At 37.2% G+C, this 18,555-nt stretch overlaps 1 protein-coding gene across 7 annotated transcripts in view; it reads left to right on the top strand.

The window, feature by feature from the left end:
* The window catches only part of BANK1 (B cell scaffold protein with ankyrin repeats 1), a 143,564-nt gene that overhangs the window by 34,425 nt on the left and 90,584 nt on the right, over positions 1–18,555 (top strand). For all 7 annotated transcript variants that reach the window (XR_005819417.1, XM_040555592.1, XM_040555593.1 and 4 more), the window contains 4 exons: positions 6,868–7,016; positions 8,239–8,377; positions 10,441–10,583; positions 17,107–17,227. Coding sequence is in view for 6 of the 7 variants with exons in the window: in XM_040555592.1 (XP_040411526.1) it covers positions 6,868–7,016; positions 8,239–8,377; positions 10,441–10,583; positions 17,107–17,227 (552 nt within the window). In the remaining variant the exon portion in view is untranslated. The remainder of the gene's footprint in view (positions 1–6,867; positions 7,017–8,238; positions 8,378–10,440; positions 10,584–17,106; positions 17,228–18,555) is intronic.

The raw sequence follows: 18,555 nt of genomic DNA, 5'->3' as shown, positions 1-18,555 counted from the left end.
GTAACCCCTTAAGAATAATAGCAAAGTTGAAGGGCCATCTTATGAGACAAACAGGTTTTGGAGGTCTACTCCCAACCCTGGAGGCCCCTGCTATCAGTCCTCTCATCTCCAGTGGCAGTTTGAGTCAGCAGCTGGAGAGTAACACATCTCTGTCATTCTTGTTGTAACTGTCTCAGATTTGGGGCCGTGTTTGGTGCTGTATCATCCTTTACTGAAGAAAAAAAAATGTGTGTGCTGATACCATAGAGAAATGGAACAAAAAGCCCGTGTTGTTACTGTGGTAGAACTCCAGTAACCCTGAAGTAGCTGGATGGGTTCTTTAATAACATTAAAGAATTATTAATTAATTTAATAATATTAGGCTTTAATATCTGAGAACTGCTGGTGCTCACAGAGGGCCAGGCTTCAGTTTGCCTATCCCAGGAGAAGACTCAGGAAGGAAGTACCTGCAATGTAGAAACTGGAAATAACAGGCTTGGGTTCCACCAGCAGTTCTGCTCCGCACCTGAATGACCTCAGGCAAGTAGTTATGATTTCCAAACTAATTGGCATGACTAATAGCTTAGAAACTTCGGGAAAGTCTTTCTGTGTGTCTAAAGCTAAGCAGAGTGGTCATATTCTTAGTGCTACTGCTACAACTGAATATTATGGATTTGATTGCAGTAAAAAGAAACACAAAATGTGATATACAGGGAGAGAGAGACTTACTCCCCAAAAACCTCTAATCTAAATGTATACGTTGGAATCAAAACACGGATTAATGAGTTTATCAAATCTTTTTTTCCAGGCCACAGACAAGTTGGGAGCTAGTTAGTTGTTGTAGCTTTGGATTGCCTCTGAATATACAGTTAAAGTCATATGAAAGTACGTCTCAGAACAAACACCTGCAATTTCATTCAAATTATTTCTTAAGTAAGAAGTATTGAGAAATTCATAGTAAATTGCTTTTTGCTGTTCTAGGTTTTTTTGAAGGCAAGATTTTTTTGTTTGTACCCCTCTTCCAATTTGTATACAAATACAATGACTTTTATGTTGTTTAGATGCTTTTATGCTGGCTCCATTAGGCTACAACTATATCAGAGTGGTAAATTATGTACAAAACCATACCTGATTAATACAAAAAAGGTGAGTACGCACCTTTGCAATCAAATTAGTCTTTGCCTGCATGTACATAGTGAAGCAGAAAACAATAGATGTGGGGGGATTACTATGCTGTGGGTGAGAAATAGGCGTGAATGAAAATTGCAGCACCATCCGTTGCTAATATAACATGAACATCAAGTCTGAATTCTCAGAAGAGAAAATGCTGTTCCTCATAGCTTTTAAGGAAGCTGTCAGTTTGATGCTTATTTGCAAGAAAAATTGTTCACTATAAATAAAGTAACAACCATTTTGGAGACATGGGCAAAATAGGCCAACTCACAGAAAGCTACTGTTTTTGACAGAAGAACTCAACCATGGAAGCAGAAACTGGGACTGAGAATGATTTTGAGAAAAACAAAGATAACTGCCAAAGTATTTTACAAAAGATATATGATTCAGCATAGAGAGAAATGTTATTTAGCACTTGTTCAATAACGAATGCATTTACCTTGGTCTGGAATTTATACATGACAGAAAACAAATGGAAGAAATTAAGTCAGATGTTTGTATGTTTGAGCATGTTTAATCATTTTCTGTGATTTTAGAAACCTTTCAGTTCCCAAGGCCTCTCTCACCATCAGTAAAAGAAGACTTTTCAACAGAGTAGAAAAGGAGATTTGCTTTGAAATTATATCTTAGCAAAGATTTATGGTAAAGATGAATAAATCCCAAGTTCATGCTGAGTAAGATAGATTCACTGAATGGCAAGGCCAGCATGGTGGATGTTTGCTGCTGCCATGTTTCTTACAGCCTTTCTCAGGTCTTCTCTAGAGCAATCCTTGCGGTTAGAAGCTGGCTTTGATTGCCACTCTGCTGCAACTTCTGCTGAGGTCATACAGCATTTAGAAACAGCCACACTTTAAGAGGGTTAACTTTCATGATTATCTATGATAAACGTATGGTGAACTGCAGGGAGAATGTGATGTGCCAAAGTCCTTTTCCTGATTTTTCTACATTTAGGACGTTGCCTTTTGTGTGTGTGTTTGGCTCTAATTTCAGTCCTCATCTCTGATGAGTGCTCGTACGTGTTTGGCTTCAAGCTTTTGAACTGAAAGGAAGCCAGTTTTACATGAGCCTCTCTTTAGTTATATCTCACAGAACAAAGTAGGACGACCACTGCCCATACCTCACATCATGCAAGGGAGCGATCCCACCGTGATCATGCCTCAACAATTTGCTGAATCTGACCGAAATGCTCTTCCGTCATCTTCTTCACTTTAATCTTGACACTGCAACACCCCGTCTTTTCTTTTGCGTGGCAAGTTGGCCATATGTGCTTAATCACCTTTCCATTCCTTGTCATGTCTGAGCTGATTTGCCCCTTATTTTCCCTCCTCTTATTTGTTGCGTGATCTAGGGATACATGAGGACCTTTTTCAAGGCAGTTTCTTTTCTTCAGCTGGCATTGCTTTAGCAAGACCTAAAGAAGGACTGAAAATCATAAAGCTAGCAGGTTTTTTGCTTTTGTAAAGCCAACTAAATTTTGGCTGTGAAACTCAATCCATGAGTAACTTTAGAAAACATATAAATCTTTTATAAGTTTGTTTTCTGCTATTTTTACTACCCCAAATCTGTCGCACACATTGTTGACTCAAAACATGTAGCAAGTAATCAAAGACAGACAATTTATAACCCACATGTAGACTGCAATAGGAAAAGCTAAAGAGGATATTTACAATTCTTTTTTTGGAGGAGGTCGGATGTGATGTGGAAGTTGTTCAGAAGCCTCGGCTAGGCATTAGTTGTTGAATGCACAAGAGACTAGCAGGGCTTCATGAAAATTGCAGTTCATGCAAAGGAATGCAATTTCAAAGTTATTTCATGAATTCAGATAAAAACGTGGAATTGAAAGCAATAATGCTATCCAAAACTTTTTGTGTAAAATATACCAAATTGATGTTTTGAAGTTATGCGACTTAAGAGAAAAGATTGAGGTAAAACTGAAAACATCAGCACCCCGCCCAATTAAATGAATATCTGTCACAGTAATTTGAGGTAAAATATTTGATTATTTAAATACGATCTTCAAATTAAGATCAGTCTTTTCTGTGTTGTGATCAGTGATAGATATTCATCAAAAGCAAGCCAACAAAAACAGCCCTAAGGAGATGGAGCATTGCCCTCTATAATAAATTATAATTCCCAGTAGGAGTACCCCGAATAGTCAATGGAAGACTATTGTAGGTTTTGGTTTCTTTTTAGCTTCTAGCTCATAGTGCTGTCTAAGCATCATTAGTTATATGACTTCTTATATTTTGACCCTACAAGAAAGGATCCGTTTTTAGTCATCCATTATTTTAATCATTACTGCTACATTTTAAGAACCTCACAGATAGGTCACTAATGTAAAAAGTTAAAAGAACACATTCACCAAGCTACACCTACCCTTTAATATATCCACTCTCTTATATATTTCGGGATTATAATGATGTTCCTTTTATGTTTCTTTTAAGATAATCTTCACCTCGAGTTCTAAATTCTTATTAAATGATTTTTTTTTCTTAAAGCCTTAACAATTGATGAGGCTCCCTAGCCATCACTTTCTGGTTAAATGCAAGACCATGAAGAGGATTAACATTGAAGATGTCCAAAATTCAAATGTACAAAAGACCTGTATAGCAAATAACACCTTCTGCCCACAGTAAACACAAAAGATGTCTATACATATGCTCCATCTGTTGTAACAGAGTATTATTACTGTGATATTAAACCCTTATGAACCATATTGCTTTAGCTACTGCCACCAGTCCATAGTTTGCTTAAGTCCTGGTGTATTGCTTGTTCAGCATCTGTAACTAACACTTCACTTGGTTGTTCCTTGTTCCACGCCATTTTAGGATAGGTAGTATGCAACTGCTGGTAGGAGTCTGAGTGCTGGAGATGGTGGTTCTAGAGTTTGCTCACTAAATATGGGGTAGTGATGATGTAAATCACTCTTATTCTTAGACTGCTGTAGATCACTTTCATTGATATATATATAGTATAGACCTGACATTTACTGGAAGAGGTCTTGCTTGATCGTTTTTAGCTAATAAATCGCTAACCACTTTTCACAGTCAACAGGGGAATCCCTCATTCTATTAAATATCAAAGTCTGTGATGTAAGAGCCACATTTCTTAATAATTTGTGTAAACTCTAGAGCAATGCAGTCCTAATTTTGGCTGGGCTGGAGTCCTGATAATGTATGTCACTACGCATAATAAAAATATGAAGAGCAGTTAATGTAGGAGGAAAACATTATCCTAATTTGAATCAAATTGATAGCACTAGTATTGACCTCGCTAGATGAATTATTGCAGACATTAAAAGGTGGAAGCAATGGCCATCACCTTTGATAAGTAGAGCGCAGGCTGTAGAAATACAGTTATCATGAACTTCACATAGATTAGAATGTGTCCACACAATCCTTGAAGAATGATAAATGACAGGAAGCTGGCACCTATGAATCCAGTGCCTACCAGATTTATTATTCAGTCCTTTCATTCTGTCTGGCTGATAATGAAATGTTTCTTGTCTTTGCAAGGCTCCTTTGCATAAAGTGGCAGAAGATTTTTCAGAAGAAGCATGCACCTCATATGAGTTGCCTTCTGAAGCAAATTCTGTGTGCTTTGGCATAAGATTTATGAGTGACTTAAAATCTGAACATAGAATATTCCTAAAGTACGTGCTGTGGGTATACAGCATCCTAGGCACACAAAGTGAAAACTGTTCACCCCTGCAAGGGTTCAGGCCCTTCCTTTCCTGAAAGGCAGTGCCGAATAAAGTCTAGTCTTTACCATGATAATCAGAGAAATTAACTTACTTTTTCAGCTGGATTAGTTAAACTGCATGGATTCTCTTTCAGTACAGTCTTTACTCAGTTTAGTTTATTTGACTTTCAAAATAAACCAAAGCAAAGGGAATGAGAACTACTTCAATTCAGGAAAGTACGTCTACACATAGGCTCAGTGTAATTTTACCAATCTGCACTGAATTCATCACTTACATTGCGAATTAGTTTGCATTAAAGGCATGATGATATAAGCAGGAGTAGGCTGGGGAAATTTTAATAGCTGGCAATGAACACTGTACCGCCCACCATAGATGTTCACAGAACCTTTAGCTTCCTCAACAAAACGTGGACAAATGATAGGTGTTTTTTTTTTTTTGTTTTTGTTTTTCTGAGACCTCTTTAGAAATAAAAACACATCTCCAAAACGCATTTTCCATCAGGCACTGCATACCAAAGTTTCTGTACTACATTCGCCAGCATAACTTCGCTTAGCGGTTGCATTTATTATAGAAGAAATTTATTAAAATCCATGCCTTCAGAAGCAAAGCAAGGTTGGTAAGGAGAGGGAATGTTCTGTATCAGAGAGACTGATATATCTGGGGAAATAAAGGCAAGCAAGAACTGGGAAAACTAATTGTAAATTACCAGTACTGATGCTGAATGGAAAGAGTTCTGTGGTGCTCAGGAGTGCCGTGTGGTTTGTGTACCTCAGTGACTTGAGCACTTCTGGAAAGAAGTAAAAATGCCTTTGGTATTTGTTTGAGCAGAGGCAAATTGCTACTGTTCTGTATGCTGCCCATCACAAATTTATATTAATTCTACATCCATTTAAAAGGCAAAGATGTGCCCGAGAAATTATTTGTGTCCCAGAATGTAATTGGCTGTGGATGTTCCATAATTTAGAGTAATACAAGATACTGTTGATATCTTTCAGGATATTGTCTCACCAGCCAGTCAGGATTTTTAACTCTGAGTTGCTTGGGATGTTGTCATTAATCTAACTAGGTGTCTGCAATATGCCGGGTAATCTTGCGTGATGAAGAGCTGCTGCAGTCCTTTGAGATGGGTGGCAAGAGTGTTTTGTACAGGGTAATAGAGTGTCTGGAGCCGAGCAGTAATGATACAGCTGAGAAGCAGCAGGTGTGAGGAATAGCCTTGCTAAAACACAGGCTTAGTCAGAGCTCTGCAGATGCAGTTGTCAATTCTTTTATATTTCCTCATTAAAACTCTGTGATTTGGTGAAGGATTCTCTGTGGCTCTTGGGCCTTTCCTGGTACGGTGGAAACAGAAAAGAAATCGGTCACAAGCTGCCTGTATGACTGGTGTAGCACATCCAAACCCAGACTGTCCTACACAAAATATGTAAGCCTTTGGGGCCATCTTTTTGTTCGTGAAGGAGGGCAAAGGCTACAGAGTCTCAGTGTCAAGGAAATGTGTGTCTACTGTTGTGGTTACATGGTCCCATGCATCCCTGTCCTCACCAATCCTTCCAGACAGGCGGGCTGAGGTTCTAAGAGCGTAGCATGTCCTTCTTTAAATACAAGCAAAGCAGCAGTGGTAAAAATCACAGTTTCTCCAGTGAATGCTAACAGCAAGAGAGTTTCTTTTACTGAGACAGCAAAATGGGCTCTTCTCTGCAACCTCGTTGGTCGCAGTGACTTTGGTCTAAAGGCCGTGTCTGCTTTGACTCTAGTGAGATGAAGGATATGGGTAGAACCTGTTCATGTAAATAAAGGTTGCAGGACCAGAACTACAGAGGCAAGCTCTTTATCAGAGGGGAAAACCTCACCTTTTTTAAATTAAAGGGAATTTTGCCAAGCTTTCATGTAGTGCCCTTAATGTGACTCCAAATGCTATGCAAGTTCTCTAGTATGTTTTAAACCAAATCATTGCCATGTTTTATTGATCTGGAGTGATTAACAGTGTCCTCATTTCACCTTATTTATTTCAGATGACCAGACCAACTATGATTTTAACTTACCAGATACCAGGGGAGCTCCAGAAAAAACAGATCTCAGTTTTGAACCAGAAGTACTGTCTGAAACATTAGAAGCTAATGAGCAGTCGGTATTGGTGCTTCCAGAAAGAATATCATGTGAGGTAAGGTTTTTGGTTGCTAAAATCTTCAGGATAACAGTCAGTGTTCTTCTTTTTCTGCTGCAGTCTCATTCATACTGTATCAGTTTTGAAAACAAATCTCAGATAAGGGGCCAAAATGAGAGTGTATGAAGACTGCAATCGGATTTATTTTGTCTTTGTGTCACATCCATACTGCAGCCAGAAGATTTGCAAGTAAAATAGTTTTGAGTCAGCCTCCGAGGGATTTTATTTCTATGAGAATTATTTGTCAGCTTGGGTAGAGATGTTACTGTCACGAGGACCTTGTAGTTTAGAGGGAGCATATAGTCAGCGACTTCTGGAGATACAGAGAGTCTCTTGTGAAGAATCCACAATGGGCACATACATATGTACCCATACCGCATGAGTTACACAATGAACGATTGTGTGAGCATGTGCCTTGCCTAATTTTAAATTGAAATCAGAAATATTTTTGTATGCATATCTGCATGCACGTCCAATGGACACAAATGTTCATGTGTGTTTGGTTTTGATCAGGGTTGCTGTGAGAAAATATGTGAAAATGTAAACAGAGGAAATACATTATCCAGTGCTGCATTCCTTCATGTAATTGGGTGGCTGTGGTCAGATATGGAGGTTACAGTTGAAATGTCACATATTTTGCTTGCTGTGTTTCAGTGGGCTGGCCCATATGTTAGCCCTTGGGGGCAGATTACCAGCTGAATATCAAGTAATAAGAGATATGTTTTATTTTGATATGTACCATTTATGCCATATCCTATACATACAATAACAACACTTTAGTGCAAGTCACTTCAGTAGAGGGCTGTCTCAGGTTACTTGCTGCTTCTGTCTTAATTTACTGTCAGCTCATTGTAAGAGTTTAAACGAGTCTTAAGTATTTGTAGGTTCTTCTTACATGCTTGAACGTCGTTTTTCTAGACTGTACAGTAGAATAGCTGTAGAAGAAGTAGCACTACACCTACATATGCATTTAAAATACTGCTTTAGAACATTGGTAGGTAAGCTGAATTTTAAATACTACATTAATTTTGTCATTTATTGTCTGTAAAATACTGAAGGATAACACTGAGATGGCATCATGTGTTGGTGTTGTGATGTTTTTTGTATGACCATATTGGTAAAGGAACTTTCCTTCCAATTTATGTTTTAATTTGCATTTTATGCTTTCAGTATAATTTTATGAAAGACTGACTAATGGGAACATATTTTAATTTAATAGAACCCTGGTGAAATATTCATTTTGTTGAAAGATGAAATAGATGATGAAACTTTTGAAATTGAATTCATAGCAGATAATCAACGAATTAGGACACAGCCAGCCTCTTGGAATAAGAAGGTCAAGTATATGAAAGCCTTAGGTAAGAAAAAAAAAATCATTACCTTTAAGTAAGGAGAAAATTTTGGACTCCCTTCACTTTTTCTGATAAGTAGTTTCACTTCCCACTGCTTTGTAGGTGTTTCCTGTACATGGGTTTTGCATACAGAACATTTATTAATAATGCAGAGAAGCAAGGCCTTGTGATTTATGGGAAACTAGGCTCTATTAGATTATTTTTGTGTGGTTAAATGGCATGTGGCAGTCTTAAAATGTCATTGATTAGTCACAGATTAACATTCTTCAAAAACACTTCCATAAAATGGAAAGCTAATATTCTTTTCTTATTACCCTATTACTAAAATGTTTTATTTTATATCTAATGCAGTAACTTTGGTTATACTCCTCTCTATAATTCTTACTGACATAGGAAATATTTTTTCTTTGTTCTTTTTTCCATGTTCATGCCATTTCTCTGTGTCACTCAGATCTGCTGGTTTATAATGATTTTTTTCAACTGCTCCATACATAATTGTACTTGCCATATTTTCCTATTTTGCCTGGAACATGACAAACAAAGGAAAAAAATACAACATTTTATCTTAGGAGATCTACAGTGTCAATTTAAGGGTCACGCTTGTCCCCATGCACTTAATGAGAGTTACAAGTTAAAACAGTTACGATCTAGGCATTCAGAGTGTAGCTTGCCACTGTTGCATGCTGTGTATTCCCAAAGGAACTTGCATAATATTTTATTTTATGACCATTGCAATACAACATTAGGTAGGAAGAAAAATACATATTTAGGCTACAGTATGAAGAAAAATATATATGTAGACTACAGTTTTCTTAGAGCTACAGGCTTCTTGGCACTATTTTTGGGTAACTCTGTGGCCTGATTTTTAATCCTGACCACTGTCCATGTGCCCTGTTCTTTACTGCTGTGATGGTGCAGAGAGTCTGTTTTTACAGACATGAATGGGAAATACATCGCCAACAGGAAATTTTCATCAGTAACTGGATTTCAGAAGAGGAAAGCTTAAATCCTTGTTCTCAGGTCTTAAAGGATTCTTCCAGAATGATTCTATAAGATCATTGTTAATCACAGGGAGGTTCCAATAATGGATGCAGAAATAAATTGGGAAAAGTAAATGAAATATGATGAAAAATGTGGTAGAGAGCTGCAGTTTAATTTTATTTCTGAAATGTTTTTGTTTTTAAAACATTTCTCTATAATCTTTGTTACAAAAACTGGAGAAGTTGAAGTTTGGGAATACCTTTTAACAATAAGGATCTAGCTGATCTAACATTATAAGAAAAATGGGGAAAAAAAAGTTTGGGCAGCTTTCCATTTCAGTTAATGTTCTGTTCATTTAGTTTCTTTGGCCCTATTACTCTTCTCCATTTGCAGGGTTGCCCATTTTTATCATTCTGTAGTGGGCAGAGTTAGAATTGTAAGAAAACCGTGCTAGCGCTGGTATGGTACAGCAGGATGCCTGGCACAACAAATACTAATGAGTTATAAAATGAGCTCATAGAGAGGGCTCTTGCTGCATACACAGAGCAAGTCATACTTAAGTAACAGACTATACAAATGCCTCTTTCCTTTGCTTTTGCTAGGTAAACAACTGGAATGGAAGTAATTATACTGCAATTTCTGCAGTCTAGTTCAAGTCCAATTTTGAGAACCTTGCCTGCAATTAAGAAAATGTTTCAAAAGATGAATAGCAGTTTGCAATAAATGAACTTTTCCTTAATTTGTAGACATAAGGGAGCTGATTATAGGTCATCAGTCCACCAAAGGGAAGTTGGAAATTGGAAGTATACAATTTTCATCTCCTTTCTAACATGAAGCAATACAGTAGCTTTGTTTCATATGGATTTGCAGATATGTATTTTCTTTTGTCAGCTTTTTAATGTTAGATTGAAAGACCTGCATACAGAACTGCCTACACAAAATCATCTGTGAAATGCAAATCCAATCAATTCATCACATCTTACGCATTTTCTGTGGTATTTTCCTCTGCTCTTTTACTCATTCCCTGAGATGTCTGGTCTGGGATTGCAAAATATTTTCAGCTACTGTTCTGATTTGTGTTTTATAAGATTTTCCTGCTGGCCCTGTATATATAAATGTCTACTGTGGGGGAGTCATTAAGACCACAGCACAGATCGAGTATTATACTGCACTAGAAGAGATTGAGCGCGTGTTTCAGAAAGTGGCTGACCCAATAGCTTTTGCTTGTCAGGTAAGTTGACTTCTGCATTAAGTTAATGAAAAAAATAGAACGTAAGTGCCAATATGAGCTAAGAAAACATACGCCATGCTGTAAAGACTTTATTTTGATTGCGTAGTAATGAATAATGGCTCAATAATAGGCTTAGGATTAAAGAGGCCCGTCTTTGAGATACCTAGTTGTGAGCAAGTCAGGCAAGTGAAAACAGATTTTCTCTCCTTTTTTTATTTTCATTTAGAGTTAAATAAACATCCTTGGTGCTGTATATGCCCAATGAACAACATCCTACATTACAGAGGATGAAAATAATAACAAATAGTAGCGATGTCTCTCTCCCTTGAAAGCCTTCCTTTGAGTATGTTCTAAAGCCAATAGAAACAAGTAACCTTAAGTCATATTGTATTTGGAAGATTATTATTCATTCACCAGTAAATGGGATTTTTTTATGGCATAGCTGGTACAGAAAAAGGCAGGTTGCTATTCATGCAGAGTCCATTTACAGCTGCTGAATTATCATTCATGTGGTTTGCTGGTTGCCATGCAGATTCTTTGCATATATTTAGAAGAATTCAGATTTTGAGCTGGATTTCAAATCAGCACAGCAGACTGCAGTACTCTGCAACATCCTTTGCCGATGGCACATACAAAATAATAAGAAAATAAAACTTTTATTAAGAAAGGACAGAACCTCAAGTATCATTTGTTGAATGGTGGGTAGCCAGAGCAGACTTGTCATTATGTCTATATTGTAATTGCAAAGCCAGAACAAAAATAATAGTCTCTGTTTCCAGCACAGACAGTCTCATTTTCCTGTGACAAATTTACCTTATCTACCACCTAAGGCATTATAAACATAAAAAAAAGGATTAATAAAAAATGATGTATTGTGTTATTTGTATTCAGTTCAGGATGGGGGTAGATTGTTTCCAAATACATTTCGCTTTTGTTCTAAGCAAACAACCCATTGCACAAGAAAAAATAGTGTAACTTTAAATACAAGTGCATTCTTAAAATCTCTGTAATATCCATCATTAGAAGGACTTGGACGTAAGTTTCTAACAGGTTTTATTTAAAATGTTATGCATAGGAAATGTATTATGATTAAAAAATATAACTAATGTAGTAACCTAGATACCTACGACACACCTGGTATTTATAATGGAGATCTCTTTCTGTTATTCAGGAGTCTGACCCTTCATTTAACCAGCATGCTTAATATTTAGTAAGACACATGCAATTCAAATTATATACAAATGCAAAAATATTTCTGTGCAGAGCAGTAGCACCAGGAAATACAGCTGTAGTGTTATGACTATCAGCTGTGTTTAACAGTTTGCTTGCCTTTACTCATCTGGGTAATAAGCAAGCTTTTAAATGAGTAGGCACTCTATGCCGTGAACTTAACGTTATTGTGTTGGCAACTGGAAAATCAGTCACGAGAAAATTTTCATAATCAAGCAAGCTTTACAATCCACACAATATGATGACTGCTGTGTAAGAAAGTATACTGATGGTAACTCTTTTGTAAGTGTGCATGGGTTGGTAGATTTGTCATTGCATTTAATGGTACCCACTGGGCCAGGGAGTGAGGTATGTTAACTGGCTAGGTAGCTGAGCCATTTCCACAAACTTTTAAAATACTTTAAGCTTTCATGTGAACCTGATTTAATGGCAGTAAGATATATTGTAAAAATACAATTTACAGAACATGATTTAACTTAATCTTAAATTTGTTCACACGAAGAAAAACAGAACGGCCTTGGTACTAATTAGAATTCCTATCAAGTAGCAGGAGTAGTAGTAACTTTTATTTAACCAGGATAATTAAAACCTTTGAGACTATCGGCTTATTTGCAAAAGTATCCTGGGGCAACAGTGGTTTATCTATGCAAAGTAACAATCAAACACAATGGAAAACAAAATTAAAGTAAAATAGAAAAGCTTACAGCAATTATTGATCAAAGCAATATCATTCTGTGGTTCAAAGAAAAGTTCAAGATTTTCGCAAATGCTTGCAATCCTTATTAAAATTCTCTGATGAAAGGAAATTGCTACAGTAATGCATACCAAAGATACAATGCTTTGGTAAAATGCTTTCATTATTTTTTATATCGTGTTGACGGCCTTTGTGGCAACTTGGAGATGATATCAACACGAAGACTATTGTCCCCTTCTCTGCTTTGTCCCCCAGCAAACCCAAACGGATAAACCAAACCCAACAAATAAATAGGCTTACAGCTATCCATTCCTTTCACTGATGGTCAGGTCAATTCATGGGCATTAATGGGAGGCCAGCAAAGTATGGGACTCATGCACCCATAAATTGCTCTTTTTATTTTTAGAGAGGAATTAAAGATTAATACTAGCTATAGTTTAGATTAAATGTATTCTAAGATTTTCACAAATCATGGTTTTGGATGAAATTCTTTGCTGCATCTCTGAGATCACTTTCTGTACTGTATTTGTCTGCATTTCTAAAAGCATTTAGCAACATTAGCAAGACATTTTAAGAAGCCAAGCAAATATTTACAGAGTAAGAAAATAAGTAGAGTAAAAACTAATTGAGTTTCTTTCCCAAATTTTTGAAGGAATACAATCTGAAAATTTATATTCAAGTAGGAAGAGTTGCAATTATAACAACTGTAGTATAATTCTGAACAAACTTGCTGTCAGAACATATAGGGCTGAACATGGGGTAAAGGCCATTCATTTTTTGTTCTCTCACTTTCATACAGTTCTGCATTAAAGAAACTCTTGTAAGTAGTAACCTGACTGATTTTAAAGTTTTTATAATGCACAAGTAAACTTTTCATATATATATATATTTTTTTTTTTCACTTCTCATCAACTTTTCATTTCAACATTCCCCTGGATTTACATGTTGTATTGATTTTTCTCTCAGACTTTCAGACTTTCTACCAAATGCAACTATTGATTCAATTTTTTAGTGTTGGGGTTTCTTGATACACATTTCTTAGGATTTCAGAAAAATGGAAAGTAGGGTCATATCCTTATTACTGAAATCGATAGGTTCCTGTTAGTTTGAGTGACTTAGAGTATCCAGAGAGAGTCAAAAAGTTTTTGTGACAAACTTGGGTTGAATAATGTGATTCTGAGGATTTTTGAGATTTTTTTATATCATAGTCATCAAACAGGATTTCAGTTACAGAGTATATTGAAAAAAAAGAAGAATGAAAATAAACTGCAGCCTTTTCTGTGAAAACTTGTGAGAAATAGCTATATGCCTTATGGGGAGGTATTATGTATGCGCCTTCACCTGATCCCCTAAGATACTTCCTTTGAAACTGTTTTTAATATTTCAATCTTCTAAGCCACATTAGCAACTCTTATTTTAAAATGTTTCCTTCTTTTCCCCTAAATATGAAATCTCTCCATATTCCACCAGTGGCTAAAGTTGTAAGAAATGCCTACGTGATTTTTTTTTTTAACCTTAGCCCATACTGTGTGGCAGAAGTAATCTAGCTATGGAAGTGCATATAAAGTAGTATCTGATACATAAAAACTACTGAAGTAGTTCATCTTTATGTAAATGTAACCTTGTTAGTACTGCTAAAGCCAGTGAGAAGTATGTTAATTTAGTGTCTGTATGCTGCTTCAGTGGCACACATTTTCAGGGCTTTGTTAGCAGTTATGAAAGAATGTAGGTCATCTCATTCATGAAAGTAGCAAAATATGTGCTTGGGCTTTTCCTTTTTATGAGTGTTATTGTTGTGATGCCCAGGTGTGACGGATAGCCAGCACTTGGGGCTTCTCTGTTGCTCACATCTGTGTCCTGCTGCTCTGAAAAGGAGGCAGGGAGGGGAGATGGTGCCTATACCTGGGGAGGAGGTAGGGAACAAGGGCTTGCTTCTGGGGATGAGCTCTGGGGTAGTTTGTAATACTTGCAGAAGGACTAAGATTGAAGGGGAGAGCAGAGTGGATGGAGAAGTATTGCCTGGAAACTTACTGGCTTAATTCTGAATGGTTTCCGGAAAGAAGAACTTGCCTACAGGGACACAGGCAGGAAGTCATGCTTTTTCTTCTTTTCTGTCAGGTTTTAAATCTTTTTTTCTCAGATAAAACGTGGGCTCTCACAAACTTCTCACTGGTTCAGCGTTTCCTTGCAGCGTGCTTAACTTTAAATACTGTCCTATTCCTGTTGGCTTTTCAGCATGAATCTGAGGTGTGTGGTGGTGGTGGGGTTTCTCAGCAAGTTCCCACAGGCCTATAGAGAGCTGTATAGGGTATATCAGAATACATAAATGCAGTGTGCTTCGTCTGAGAGCATTCTGCAACAGAAAGGGGCAGTAAAGTAAAGTAAAAGTCTCTAAAGTGAATTCCTTCCTGGAGGAGATCACCTTTGTGTTGGTACGGAGCTCTTTCCTGCTAGCTGGAGAGTGCATACTGATCCAGTTGCTGGTTCTGTGTCATTCTTATTTCGGCTAATATCTTCACATAACTAGTGGAACAGGCTTTCCTGTGTATGAGCTGAAAGGCATCAACATAGGTATTTTTTTAATAGTTAAACTATATTTTCTTAGCATGCCTTTGTTGTAGAGTAGTAGAGAAAAGCTAGTCATTAAGGTTTCATTTACAGGATCGCTTGTTAAATCATGTGTTTGAGCCTTCAGGTTTCAGATCCATGTAGAAAGAGGGAAAAAAAATGAGGCAGAAAACTTGAAGCAAATCTCACTGTGATAACTGTATCAGAAGCACATTGTGCCTGCCTTCAAATTCCTAGGAATGGATGGGCTGGTCTTTGGAAGGCAGGCCTGTTAAAGCATGACAAATCTAACTCTAATTCAATTTGCTCCCTTTGGGAGGTCAGACACTGAGACAGAAATTGGCCTGTATTGTAAAAACTGACCTTTTGTTTTACCTCTTGTAAAAACTGACCAGCTTGATGTGGTTAAGCATGCAACTGTTCGCGACCTTGAAAATTTTGCTGCAAGTTCACAAAATTGTGTGCCCTTCTCATTTCAAGAACTTGCTCTGTCTCAGACTGAGAAATATTGCTTTATCTCATGTCACTTTGGTTGTTTAAGTGCAAAGTAAGAGCTATACATTCCCAAGGTACTTCTCCCCCAGATTTCTGCCTAAATGAAAAGGGGAAGGAAAGGTTCCTGCCTCTGCTCTTGTTTTTTCCAGAGAACCTTGGAAGGCCAGATTACCTTGAGTGCTTGCTGAAAGGAGCCTGTGGAGTATTTATTTGGCTTTTGTAATACAAGACAGTCTGAATTGGTCTCTGTGAAACTGTTCCTCAGGTATTTCTCGACAGATAGTAAGAGACAGGTGTTGCTATGTTTGTTTGGGGTTTTTTTGTTCATTTTTATTTTGAACAGTGAGGGCTAGATAGGAAGCAAAGTGTTTATGGGATGTCCTTGCCACTTTAGAGGAAATTTAAAATAGTAGTTCAGATCTAGTTCATTTAGCAGCCAGCCTATATATTTACTCTCTGTATAGGGGAATTTCTGCTATACGGTTTCAGTGAATACCAGTGGGTTTGAGCCTCTTTCATCGTGGCACAGCTTCTGCATATGCACTCATTTGAGCTTGTTCCTAAGTCATTACTTATCACAGAATGGTTTGGGCTGGAAGATCATCTGTCACAAACCTCAGTGCCATGGGCAGGGACACCTCCCACTAGATTGGGTTCCCCAAAGCCCCATCCAATCTGGCTTTGAACGCTTCCAGGATTATTTTTGTGTCAAGTGTAAACCAACTTCTGAGTGTTCTTCTGCTGTTGCTGAGTTTCTTTTGGTGCCCAGAGCAGCACAGGCTATCTTTATAGTGCTTAGTGTAAAACATCCTTACCCATTCAAATCCCTGTAGTCATACCTCTCGTCACACCAAGGAAAAAAGTACTTAATTATGGCTGCCTTGAGAGTCGTTAGGAACGAATCTTGGCCTTTTGTCTAGGCAGAATTAGGCAGTCAAAAAATGATCTCATAGAAGTCAGTGAGGATTTCCCTTGTCTAAAGACTAAGTACTCGTTAGGAAGCTCATCTAACTGGTTGCTTGCTATCAGTTTCTTAATCTGGCAGCAGTGTCAGGCCAATGGCTGATGGAATTGATGCCGTTTCCTACCTAGCAAAGCGTACGATCTTAATGTAAAGCTTTCCAGTAACAGTCTACTGTATTCTTTAAACTCATCCTGAATTACTGCTGTAATGAGACCTTGGATTTTTTTTGGTACCTGGCATGTGTTAGAACAGCTCCTGATTATTAGACAGCATTGTCATATCTAAATCAAGAATAGATAAATACAAATCTTCCTGTCCTTACCTGTCCTTCAGAAATTTTTAGTCACAGCTGAACTTTGTAAATTATAATATCTGTTTCTTTTCAATTGTATCGTGTTATCCTGGTCCTTGTATATCATAATACCTCTTCTGTAACTTTCAGAAACTATGCTGGTCTTACTGAGTGTGTAATAATGCTGCTTGAATAATTTGATTCACTAGCAACCTGAGGATAAAGTTAAAAATACATATTCAACACATGTGCTGACTTTATTTATTTGTCTTTTGAACAGGCTTTTAGATTTTCTTCTGTGGAGAAGCTGGACAGTGTTCTGACTCTGTTATTGGAAAGCAAAATAATTACGTCTGAATTCAACATATCCCAGAGCGAAGAGCAGCACCATCAACAAGCTAGTGAGTCCCTTCTTCTATGCTTTCATTTTGTTGCTGCTGCTTTGGCCATTACTTATAAATGTTAATATGACAATCTTTAAATATTTAAGACCACTGGTGAAATGCAGGAATCCATGATAAGGACAGCATAATCAAGAAACAAAAAACTGGAGAAAAAAAATCTGTAAAACGTTACTTCTTGAGTCAGTACTATGTATTTAGAGTTGTCTATCTGAATGTTTTTAATCATCTTTGGATTAAATACAAATTAACAACTTTTCAGCTCAGCAGATTTATACTCATGGAGAAAACACAATAAGAGACATACATGATGCCTGTACATTATCTGTGTATATTTGCATGTATTTTTACTACTCGATCTTTTTGCAATACTCTCAAACTTTGTGCTCTCCAAGTTTGAAATAACAAAACAAAGCATCTACATTCATTTTAGTAACTCTGCTTAATGATTTTCATTACTTTCTTCGTGTGTGTGTATATATATATATCTAACAGTCTAATTATAGTGAGTTAAAATAGGATTTGGCTATGAAGTAGGGGCACTGTATGCGCAATCCAGTAGCGTACCACCATAAGCCACCATTTAGTGGAAGGTCTTGTTTGAATTAGCCACTCATTAAGGGTTCAGATTGTATTGCAGTAAATCAAGTTTGATTATTTAGTTTGTGTTTTGAAAACATCATTATGATGTTATTCCAGATGTCTGTTGGACCTCAGCTTTACCAAGAAACTGTATGTTTCCCTTCTGAAATAGTTAAGAAAGAAGTGTTCAAGTTGTTGGCTGACTCAGGTTTTGTGTAACCGGACTGTGGTTTTGAGAGAAAATAAACTCACTGTGTTCAAGTATAATGTAACACTTCTCATAACCAAATAGAACAAATTTTCAAGGTAATCTCTACTGTGACTGCTATCGTGCTTCCTTTCATTTTGAGTAAGGTTTCTTTTATGATGAAATTCATCCCTCTGTAGCAGATAAACATGATTTCTCTTCTCGTGCATTCTAAAAGTGAGCTTAAATGAGAGTCTGGGCTGGTGGAAGCAAAGAAGTAGGGTGTTAACTGAGCCACCTGTCCTTGACATGCTCCTGTGCAGGGCTGCAGGGGAAGGGATATATAGGACATATTAGAGCATCATTCCCAATGTGAAGTGTTTCTTCTGAGGAACAAAAGATTTTTCTGCTTCTCTGGGAACTCGTTAGATCTAGGCACATCTTTGAATATTGAGGATAATGCTTACCAACCTGTAATCCCTTGCTAAAAGGCCTGTGCAGTTCAAGAGCAAGCTGACTGCTTGTGAGCTTGAGCCAGATAGGGACCTTCGTAAAATGA

The sequence above is a fragment of the Cygnus olor genome, chromosome 4 (assembly GCF_009769625.2).
Source record: "Cygnus olor isolate bCygOlo1 chromosome 4, bCygOlo1.pri.v2, whole genome shotgun sequence".
NCBI lineage: Eukaryota > Metazoa > Chordata > Aves > Anseriformes > Anatidae > Cygnus > Cygnus olor.
The sequence above is the reverse complement of the archived record's forward strand: the minus strand, read 5'-3'. Positions and strand labels throughout refer to the sequence as shown.